At 34.3% G+C, this 11,876-nt stretch overlaps 1 protein-coding gene across 6 annotated transcripts in view; it reads right to left on the bottom strand.

The window, feature by feature from the left end:
* The window catches only part of Vps13b (vacuolar protein sorting 13 homolog B), a 564,858-nt gene that overhangs the window by 404,787 nt on the left and 148,195 nt on the right, over window positions 1–11,876 (bottom strand). For 4 of the 6 annotated variants that reach the window (XM_031359340.1, XM_031359343.1, XM_031359341.1 and 1 more), the window contains exons 18-19: window positions 10,075–10,209; window positions 9,141–9,314 (exon numbers count right to left, since the gene is read on the bottom strand). In XM_031359340.1, coding sequence (XP_031215200.1) covers window positions 9,141–9,314; window positions 10,075–10,209 — 309 coding nt within the window. Of the gene's footprint in view, window positions 1–728; window positions 1,047–9,140; window positions 9,315–10,074; window positions 10,210–11,876 lie in introns of those variants that run through there. The other 2 variants (XM_031359345.1, XR_004115303.1) reach the window with 2 other exon arrangements.

Raw genomic sequence — 11,876 nt, 5'->3', positions numbered from 1 at the left:
AAAAAAAAAAAAAAAAAAAAAAAAAAAAAAAAAAAAAAGAAAAATTCCTGAGTAAACTGCGAGAGAAGTAGTCTCGGTGTTTCGCCCTTAATGCCGTCCAGGCAGAAAGGCGCCCATATACTCTTCTATCCATATCTATGCAAGAATCATTAGTTTACCATTATTCTAAATTATTCCCTATGAGTCAGACTACAGGTCTCCCACACTGGATAACTCATTTTAATGACAAAGGCCAATGAATAGGAAGGTTACATTCAAATGGCAAGAATGTATTTTTCCTTCTTATATACTAACAATGGCCTCTTCATTTAGAATTCTCAATCACATCATAATTAGATATAAAACAGCCATCCTTGAGATGGACACTAAAACACTTAGGAAAAGGGTAAAAGGCAAAGATTAGCAGGAATTTCAACCCTGAATATTTTTGTCAGAAAGTTACCAAACAGCCAATTTCAAAATTTGGACAGATTCGCAAGGTCAGTGTTACTGGATCTTAAACACACAAACCAGCATAATTTGAAGAATTGCATCATTTTCTCAAATATAAACTTGGATAATAATAGTGGCTTTTGATCCACTTAAAGAGACTTTAACAAAATGATTAAATCTACACATTTTATAGTTGCTTTAGAGCCTAGTTCACATGTAGCCTGTTTCCGAACTATTTTTTTTACATTAATTTGCTACTTACTCATGAAACTGCTACTATTTTCTCTTATTATCACTTTACTTTTATTAAGCACACAGTAAAACATGCCTAACTTTTGACCCAGTGCCATGAGGAGGGAAAGAAGTGATCACCCACAAGGCTCACCGAATTTCTCTTGCTGGCTTCATTCCAGGATCCAGGACTTTTCAAAGGAGCAAAGTAATTTCCTGTTAGTATTGAAATTTCTCTTGACTCCCAAACCATGACTTCAGAAGACACTTAAGTGTGGAAGGAACACTCTGGAATTAGGTAAAAGCTTTGCTGCCCAGTTTCAGAAGGAAACACTCCCAGGTTTATAAAGTAACTAGAGGAAAAGCTGGACATGAAAAGGCATCTGGTAAGGAGGAAAATAGCAGCATCAGAAAAACTTCAAGTATTTAATTAATACAATGTCTTAACTAAAATTAACTGAAGCTTGCATTACATTTTAGTTAACACACTTGAGTTTATTCTATTAAATCTAATCTTCAGAAAAAATGAACTGAGATAAATGGATTAATTTTTGAAGATGAAAACCAATAATCAGAGGTTATCCTGTTCCAAGTCCTACAACCTACAAAGTAGGAGCTGAGCCCAGAATGTGACAATGCAAACCACTCCAATCATCTCATTCACTCTTCCATGACGCTCTGTTTATCTCTACAACATAGTAGAATTTTACACAGGCAATGGGGATTATTAAATTTTTGCATGTAAAACAGTTTGTAACAAAGTATTTATTGCATAAATAAATAAACAATGAATACTAAACAAAGAAAATAAGCACAAAAATGAAGGCACTGTGCACACACATATAATCCCTGCATGCACATCAGAGGCAAAAGACAGTGGAGTGTTGCAAGTCTCAGGACATTCTGGGCTTATTCTAGTAACAAGCCTTCCAGCGTACATAGAAGACACATCTCAGAAAGACAAAAAATAACAGCTTTAAAAAGGAAGCAAAATAAACATGTAAAAAAACAAATGAATACTGAGAAGTAGTACTTTAAAAACTAAAATATAAAGTAACTTCATGATCTGAAAAGCATTTTAAGTATATATACATATATACATATATATACTATATACATATTATATGTGTATGTGTGCTTTTATAACTAAGCTTCAATATCTGTCAAATTTCAAATTTGTTATTATAGATACTTAGACTTACTATATTTAAAAATATCTTAGTTTTTATAAGATTGTTATAACTTAAAAGTTTTACCATAAAAAGTTATAACCAAAGTATATGTGCAAAATATTTTTCCACAAATATAATCTCGTGTGTTTGTATATGTGTTCCTCTAAATGGAAAACAGATTATTTCATTAATTAATGGGGTTAAAAAATTGTATTACAAATGCAACATTTCCAAAATTCTATATCCTGCAACTACCAATAGTCCTTTAGAAATTGTTTACATCGTGCCTAAGAGTCACATTGCTCACATATTCCCACAACTACTTTGTATGGTAAAGTGATCAGTAAACTATTTTTTATACATAACATCTTTAACATTCACTCCCCCTTCTGTGCTTGTGATTAAATGAAACATTCTGAAATCCCAAAGTTCTGAGAAAAAACATAAATCCTTGTCTCACAGCTGCTGTTTGACTCTGGAAACACATGCATTTTCTTTTCAAACATTTACCCTCAAAACTCCCAAAGGCTTTGGACTGAGAACACCTGCATCTCTTCATTTAGTTCCAATAACAGAGCCGAACTCCAAAATTACAAAAATAGACTCTCTGTTCAGCTGTAGTTACATTTTACCTCTAATTCCCATGGAAAAAAAAAAAATGCTAGGAGCATGAAATCATTTGGGCAAGCTCTGTCATCAAGAGGACAGACTTCTGCACCAGAAGCCCAATGGGAATATGAGAGAAACTGGCAACAATTACAGATAAAGTACATAGTAAGGTCTTCAGGGAAGACAGAGGAAATGCAGTAAGATAGATGGGTATAATTTGTATATATTTATACTCAAACCACAAATGTGAATTGTCTTTAATTGGTCCAATATATAAGCATTTCTAGTCAAATGCCCTGTCAAAACTACTAATACTATAACTTAAGGCAATCCACTTAATTTTACATTATGAAGAGAATTGTGTGAAACAAGGCATTTCCCCAATGAAAGCACCATCTCTACTGTAGATCTCCTTAAAAATTCCTAGCTGACCAAAGAACTTTGAATGGTGTGCATTTTCTGGTATGTTATAATCTACTAACACAAATGAACTGAATTTCCAGAGACCACAATTGTAATTTCGACTTTCCATTAACAATAACAAGACTTCCCCCATCCCTATTTTTGATAATTAACAGATAAAATTAGTTCTACGTGATAAAACTTAAACCCTAATACTGGTTTATGAAGTTAATTATTTTAAAGAAGAAAAAAATGTCTTAAATCAGCAATATTGTGTTAAATTAGCAAATGTGTTACAAGAACACTTATTTTTACATCATTGTAGAACTACATTGAAAATATCTAATTCTATCTTTCCAATTCTAGGATGAAAATATTGCTTTGAATATTATACATTAATACTCAAAGATATGGGAGCTAGGTTTGGTCGCACTCATCAAGCATGAGAAGAAAGGATCTCAAGGTCCAGGTCAGGCTGGCTACACACTAAGACCTAGTGTATTAGTTATCTCCTGCTGCTATGATAAATACCATGACCACCATATCTTACAGAGTTTGGTTGGGCTTATGGTTCTAGAGAGATGCGAGTAGCTATAGTAAAAAGACAGCAGCAGATGTGACAGCTGAAAACAAAAGCCAAGGCCTCACATCTTAAACCACAGAGAGCAGAGAAAGTGAACTGGGAATGGTTCATGGCTTTGGAATCTTAAAGCTTACTTTGGCTGACATACTTTACCTCAAGGTCACATCTCATAAGACTCCCCCATACATAGCCACCAACTGGTAACCATGTATTCAAATGCTAGACACATGGAAGACTAGTTCACTCAAACCAACACACCCAGTAACAAAGGAAGGAAGGAAGGAAGGAAGGAAGGAAGGAAGGAAGGAAGGAAGGAAGGAAGGAAGGAAGGAAGGAAGGAAGGAAGGGAAGAAAAATTAAGGATGTAATTCAACTTGTACAAATAATTAAAATTTTCCAGAGATTTTAAAGAAAGTATTATTAAGAGTGAACAAAGTAAATTAGGATAAATTCTACAGGATTCAGTTTAAACCCTTTTTCCCCCATGGATGTACATAACATTTCATAGATATATAAACTCTGGGAGACTGTCTTTGTGCAAGAGTCATCTGTATGAGAAAAGTGCAATGCAGAGGCAAAACATGACATATAAAGTTTAAAAAGTTCATCTAAACCATTTAAAAATATTACCTATAAATAAATTACTGTGATAAAATATTCTACATATAAAAAAAGTCACAGAAACATGTTTGTCTACTTCTAATAACTTGAATGGCACATTACAATCCCACAAGAACCCTCAGGTCCTTCCGTGTAAACTTGTCTGTTAAGTGCACAATGCAATTGGATAGGTGCAAAGGAAGTTGCTAAATTTTCAAAGGCAAAGCAATGCTGTGAGATACTAAGTGAGGTTTTCAACTATGCTATAAAAACAAAAAGAGACTCTTCTTTTTTTAAGTGAAGATAGACCTTTTTCCCATATTCTGATTATGGTTTCTGCTCCCCCAACTCCTCCCAGATCCTAACCACTTCTTCATCATCAAATCCACACACTTTCTTTCTCTCCTTAGAATACAAAAGGGTAATTAATTGGAAATTATAATATATAAGCAAATGATCTGTAACGTTAAAAGTGGAAAACAAAAATGCTCAAAGCACTGCAAGACCACAAACCTCCAAAAATAGCACTGCGTTAGATTTATGTTGCCATCTATTGTTCAGCATGGGGCCTACTCTACTGCTCTGCTAAAGGAAGATAGCAATAAAATGACTCCTCACACCACTCTGCTAGACTCATAGATCAGTGTCTTGCTCAGTCACCATCAAAGAAGCTTCTTCCTGCAGCTGATAAGAAAAAATACAGAGACCCACAACTTGTCAGTGTGCAGAGAGTAAGCAACTTTGGAAAATGAGACATCTCCAAGAAACCCCTTCCCTCAGGGCTCAGGGAAGTCAGTGGAAGAGGAGGCAGAAAGAGAGTTGGGGAAGGGAGATACTACGGAGATAGGGCAATAGGATTGACACACCTATAAAGTCATTGAGACTGAGGCATCATGCACAGGCCTGCAAAGGTCTAAGCCAGATGGGTCCCAACAACGAGAGGCTGATATTTCAGTCTGGAAAGGCTGTTTATAAACTGTTTACCTTTCATTTCAGGCATCTTGACTTGATTTGGCTGTAACATCAGTGATACCACAGTACATATATACACAGTCAATTGAAATCTAGTTTCTTGCTCGAAAGATTAATCAAACTCACACTGAAACTGGCTCTATACAAATATTTATGAGTTCCCTACTATAATATATATGCTAAGCCATGAATGTGGGTGGTATTTCCAAGGTGGGCAGAAATTGTGAATTTTAAAATGCCCTGAATAAAGAAATAATAATAATTTAAAAAACATATCACAAGGACTAAATCATGCTCAAAAGAATATTTCTTCTAAAATAAAATACATAATTACATTAACATTTAGACACAGATACATAAAAATACCACCAAAAATCTAATCAGATGATGTGAATTTTCTTAACAACAGGAGAAACTATAAAGTGCTACCCAGTAAGTGCCACATCACAGACAAATCATCTTATGGCAGCTGGTTTTTAGAGTGTTTTGAAATTTTGTGAGAGGAAATTTTATGACCCTAAAATTGGTTTTAAATTATGAGAAATAATACAAATATTGTTACAAAAATATTTTGGTATTACTTAGATATTCTTAGTTCATTAAACTATTTTAATTCTCTTCACAACAAAACAAAAAAAAAAATAGAAGACTCCATTTAACACAAAAGTATATGGCAGATTCAAATAATCATATGCTTTACTTAGATAGCAGCACAGACCCCAGATCATCTGGTGAGCTCAATACCCTACTGATTCCATGATTCAAATACAAATTCTAACCAAAACTATAGCAAGGATAATTATCCAAAAATACTTATTACATAACACATATTTAAAACAAGATTAAACAGACATTAACAAAAAGATAATTTATTGAATCAGCAAACCAACCTTTCTGTACAGGGGTAGGGAAACCCAAAGGTCACACTGACCACTTTCTATTTAAGTAAATAAAGTATATTGGATCTATGTTCCATCAGTGGCTATATCTGTGCTGTGGGAGCAGGGCAGTTAAGAGACTGTGCCTTAAAATACTTGGAAAAATTGTTTATCCATAGGAAGTATCTTAGTTTAGGTTTTGATAACAGTCTGTGCTTAATATACTACTATTATGAAACTTCTTTTAAAAAGATAAAGAAGTCCATTGTTTACTTAAATGGAATTTATTAACTATCAGAGTGCTTCATTTTATTGCAGCTCTGTGTGTGTGTGTATGTGTGTGTGCATGTGTACCTATACATTGAGGCTCTCTGTTGTTCTTTTCATCTTTTCTCTCTCCTCCTTCCATCCCTAATAATCACCAATTTAATTTTATAGCCCTTATTTTCCTTAAATGTGAGAAAAGGCATAAAGTATCCATCTGCTTACATTTAACATGATGAGCATCACTTCAAAACATTTTCTAAAAATGGTATAATTTTGTTCTTCCTTATTATTGAAAAATATTCCAAAGTATGTATGTACAAATGATGTGTATGCATGGCAAAATAACACACTATATGAACCTGAGTGGAGGAACTGATTGCTTTAAGACTGGCAATAAGCCTTTTGATTCCTAAAGGAGTTACTGTATGTTATCTTCCAATGCTATGAACTATATACACATTGTTGAAATGATAATTGAAAACAAACAAACAAACAAATCAATCAGTGCCTCTACTATCAGGATTTGTAAATAAAACACAGCAAGTTTAATGAGACTAGCATGCTAACAGAGCCTAGAATGTCCAAGGTTTCAATGGAAAAGGCAAGATCGCAGAAGATGTGCAGGGAACAATGAGAGGGTAAGTTTATGAGGCACACTGCAGCTTGACAGACCACTTCAGATCACTGTAGTGACCAGAACAATGCAAGTAACAATCCAGTGAAGAAGCTATCTAGGGGTAATTAAACTATCAGAAGAAGATGATGACAGATATACTCTAGCAGAGTAGTTACCTGATAAAAGAGAAACATGGAGAGAAAACAGGTAAGAAAGCTAGCAGTATTAAGAACATACTATTTGCCTATCAGACACAGTTACACCTTAGACCATTTGTCATGAATGCTCACTTATTCATCACACACTAAATCATCTCGAGCATTCTTCACATGTCAGACACTGTGAGGACTTGGAGAAAATGTGACGACCCACCAGCGACTAACTCTGGAAATCACTGTCAGGTAGTGATAGTACATAAGAATGCACGGTTACAAAAGCTAAGAAAGAAAAATACACACAGCTACGACAAAAAGTAACAGACCTATTCAAATTGGGTGAGGAGAAAGGGGGATGGAGAAGGTTCAGAGAAAGCTGTCCTAAAGAGGCAGAAACTGAGAAGAGATTTCCAGTTTCTCTGAGAACTGGGACTAAGCGAATATAGAAAGAAAAAAAAAAGCTACAACAGGTGTTAAAAATCATTAGCAGGAAAAAATACATACAAAAACATAATTACAGTGAGAAATAGGGAGAAAAAAATGGCCAGAAGACTAACAGGGAGAGGGCCTTGTATGAAAGGGTCTCCAGACACTGGCTTAGAGACAGTAATACAGCACCCAAATATCTGTTTTATATTCCTACAGAACACACACACTATCACCAAGTTCTGTATCAGTAACCATACTCAACAAAAATGGTTACATTTAACATGATGACCACCATTTCAAAACATTTTTCAGAAAATGACATAATTTTATGTTTATTACTGAGAAATACTCTAGACTAGAGTGTGTGTGTGTGTGTGTGTGTGTGTGTGTGTGTGTGTGTACATGTACATGCCACTTTGTCAACTCTTCATCTCTTGAGAAGCGTATGGACTGGTCCCATCACTTGGCTTTGTTACTGATGTGAAAATGAGCATGGGCACCAGTGTGTCTACAGTGAGCCAAGGGGATCTTTGAGGCACATATCTAGAAATGGTATAGCGGAACCATGAAACAAGTCTGTTTTCACAGTGCCTAGATAACTGTGCACTATCAACAAGGCTGCATTATCATTCCTTTCCCTGCATGCATGGGAATGTTTGTTCTTCTTGTCTGATGAAAATTCTGAAAGAGTATATACAAATATGTTTCTTGTCATTATTTTCTCAATACTGCATTTATATAGCATTTATATTAGATATCATAAAAAATTTAATTCTGTTTGAGATAAGAGAGAATTCCAGTATAGTTTGGATCTGGATTCCTATGAAGGCTAAGGATTCTGAACATGTTTTTGTGTGCTTCTTGGTCTATGTACTTCAGTACTTTATATTTTTTGACATCTTGTTTTCATTGTTTATATATTTTACGTATCAACACTCTCCACCCCTTCCTGCGACATGTAGTGAAGATTTTCTGATTCTGTACAAGTCTCTACACCCTGCTGACTATTGCTTTTGGTGTACAAAACCTTTCTCATTTCATGTGATCGTATTTAGCAATTGTTTCTGTCATTTCTGTGCTACTTAGAGTCCTGTGGAGTAGGTCCTGGCAGAAGCTGTTTAAATTCATGTGATTATATTTTTCAGTGGTTTAACTGCTCCTGTTATTGCTGGGATGCTCTGAGTCCTATGGAGTCAATGTGTCCTCTCCTCTTACCCCAAACAGTTTCAAAGTTTCAAGCCTTACATCTCTCATCCATTTGGAGCTGAATTAAAAAACAGAGTAAGGTAAGAGGAAAACACTTTTGGTTTTCTGTGTATGTATATTCAGTTTTTACCAGCAACTTTTGTTAAAGGAGCTACCATTCTTTCTGAAGTATATTTTGGATGCCTTGTACAAAATTTAGACTGTTTTAGCTGTATGGGGTCATCACATAAATATACACAGAAACACACACACCTACGAATACCTACACACACACACCTACATACAAACACCTACACAAACAACTACACACACACCTATACACACACATACACATATGTACACAGTTGCATGCACGCACTGCACAGAATTCTATGATTATTACATATTACACGTGGAGTTTGAATCTTTCTTAAAATAAAATCATAATTTGTAAATACTTCATTTATCAATAGTGAAATGAAATGAACAGTCTTAGAAAATAATAACTATAGAGAAGATCCCAACAATTCATCCCCAAAGAAATAACTTAAAATTTCATACTAAAAATGAAAAATACAAATTGAAGGAACTCAATGGGAGTGCACTTACCAGAGTGATGACAGTAGTCCATGTACTGGGGGACTTGGATGGTAAAGGCTATCAAATCTGGAGCTAGGAGAGATTCTGGCTTTCTACTTTCATTAAGCCACTTGGTGCTGTGAAGGTCTCTAGTGTCAGAAGGACCCTGAAGCAAAGGAATCAACTTCTCTTTTCCACTGTCACCTGAATAGAAATATGAATTAAAAAAAATTTAAAAGGAGAAAGAAAAATTTTTCATATGTACAATACAGTAGTTTGGAAATGGCTGATCTGAAAATACATCACTAAAATGTGGCTCAATAATAGCTGCTACATAGCCTGAATATCTAGTTAATAATCTAAAGAGTCTGACTAATAAAGCTATTTTAAGTTTTAAAATTAACTATACTATAAGTTTTAAAATTTATTTTGCTAATGAATGCAGAGCATGTTTATAACATGAAATGACAGAGATATACTTCAGTAAAATATATACTATGATATGATGGAATTTAGGTTTGCTGAAAGAATTACATATAGCTTAAGAAGAACATTACAAAACGAAACATTGCAAAACTGAGGAATACAATTACAACCTAACTTTTGTAACATCCGATTTTTGTGCTTAAGTCTACTATGTTAACACTTAATTCAATATTAAGTTAATTATCATATACAATTGACATCTGTCAAAACTACAGGAATAAATATTCTTTTAGTTTTTTTCCTAATAACTACTGTTAAAACTGTGCAAAGTTCTTCACCTTAACTGAAAATTAATTGGTTGAAGTCAATAAGTATCATCCCTGCACTGTTAAAAGTATTAAGTATAAATAAAACAATGAAAAGCTCTGATTCATAGGAACAATGAATAAATTCTTGTTTCAGCAAATGCTCCTTGTAAATGGCAAGACCGATTCTCCTACACAGGCAATAAAGTTTTACACGGTCCAGCTGCACATACCTGGGGCTTTGGCACAAATTTTTATTGATCCCAAGGTCCCAGAGGCACATTTGACCAATGATGTGCTGCAGTACTTCAGTTCAACATTCTGGATTGAGCCCTCAAGAGTTGGCAGGGGATTCTTAGATTTCACACCTAATAAAAGAAAACTGCAAATGTACTAGCTGATTGAATTTAAATAATTTTTATACTCCTTCACCAAGGTATTTAAAGTTAATTATACTTTAATTATCTACCTCAGATGTTCTTACAGTACTTGTGTTAAGTTGCAGAGTTCAGTATTTAAAAGATAAAAGGATGCAATTTTAAAGTTAAAGGCTGAACTCTCATAACTATATGAACACATCTTGATGAATAGAACTCAAAACATGAAACTAAATGCAGAAATCATCACATAAAACTCAAGAGGAAGTTTTAGAATCATATATAGTTTTAGAATACACAATAAATTTTACATTTTTAAACAAGTTTAACTTATTTTGGCAAAGACATTTTCAAAGGAAACTACCTGAGTGAGGAGACAGAAATACAACAGCCCAAAAAAGTTCATAAGTTAAAATACAATCTCTTATAAGCAAAATAAAGCAAAGGGATTTTATCAAACAACCAGAAAGTAGATATTAATACCTCTACTGCATGATACTTATCCATATAACCTAGCTGAGAAACTTTCATTTTAATGGTCAACCCTGATTTTGGTCATGAAGGGGGGAAGAATTATACAAGCAGAGAAATCTATACAATATTAATCTGATGAGGAAGGATAAGAGAGAAGAGGAAAAAGGTGAAGAATCATCTCTTCATGATTAACATGTACTCCAGACTTCTATGTGCTATCAAAACAAATGGGCTCAGTCTCTACGAAAGACTGTAATACGGATATTGCTATCCTCATTTTTTAGTCATAGATTGAAGGTTAAAACTAAATTTCTAAGGAGGATCTCCAATCAGTTAACATTAACTGAGAACTTGCATTGTGTTATGCATACAAATGAATTCAGTCTTTACAAAACACTGTAATAGAAATGTTACTATTCTCATTGTATGGATTAGAATATCATGAATTAGAGACGTTAACCATGCACAAAAGGTAATAAATACAAGAACCTAAGTATTAAACAATGTCATATCTGCTTCAGAATAATTTTGTCTTTCTACTGCTCACGTTGAGTATAAACATCCAAGCACACCATTTCCCTTCTGTTCCTCACCTCAAATTTTTGTTAAATACAAAGTATTGTCCTTCATATTTGAAGACTTAAATTACAGATGATTCTAAAAATAAGCTTCCTATGTCATTAATTTTTTTACTAAATACCAACTATCTCTCCAAAATATTATGAAAGTCTTTGTAATCAATGATCAAAAATTTAACAAGGTAAATAAATGATTTCAAAATGACTGAAAGGAGAACATGTTTAAAAAAAAAAACTTCCCCAATACTAACCAACATTTCTAATATTCATCTTAGTCATTGTCCTAGTTGATTTCTGTCACCCTGACACAAGAAAGTCACCTAAGAATAAAAAATTTTAATTGACAATATGCCCCCTTTTAAGATTGGCCTCTAGGTAAGTCTTGATGTCATAGGTGGGGCCACCCAAGGGCTGGTGATCCTTAATGCTAAAAGAAGGCAGTCTGAGCACGCCCTAAGAAAAAAGCCAGTGAGCAGTATTACTGTATGGCATCTGCTTCAGCTCCTGCCTCCAGTTCCTGCCCCTGCTTGAGCACCTGTGCTGACTTCCCTCAGTGAGGGGCGGGTACCAGATTTCATCATGGTGCTTACTACAGCAGCAGAGACT

The sequence above is a fragment of the Mastomys coucha genome, unplaced genomic scaffold (genome assembly GCF_008632895.1).
Source record: "Mastomys coucha isolate ucsf_1 unplaced genomic scaffold, UCSF_Mcou_1 pScaffold7, whole genome shotgun sequence".
In the NCBI taxonomy this organism is placed as follows: Eukaryota; Metazoa; Chordata; class Mammalia; order Rodentia; family Muridae; genus Mastomys; species Mastomys coucha.
This window is presented reverse-complemented; position numbering and strand designations above follow the sequence as displayed.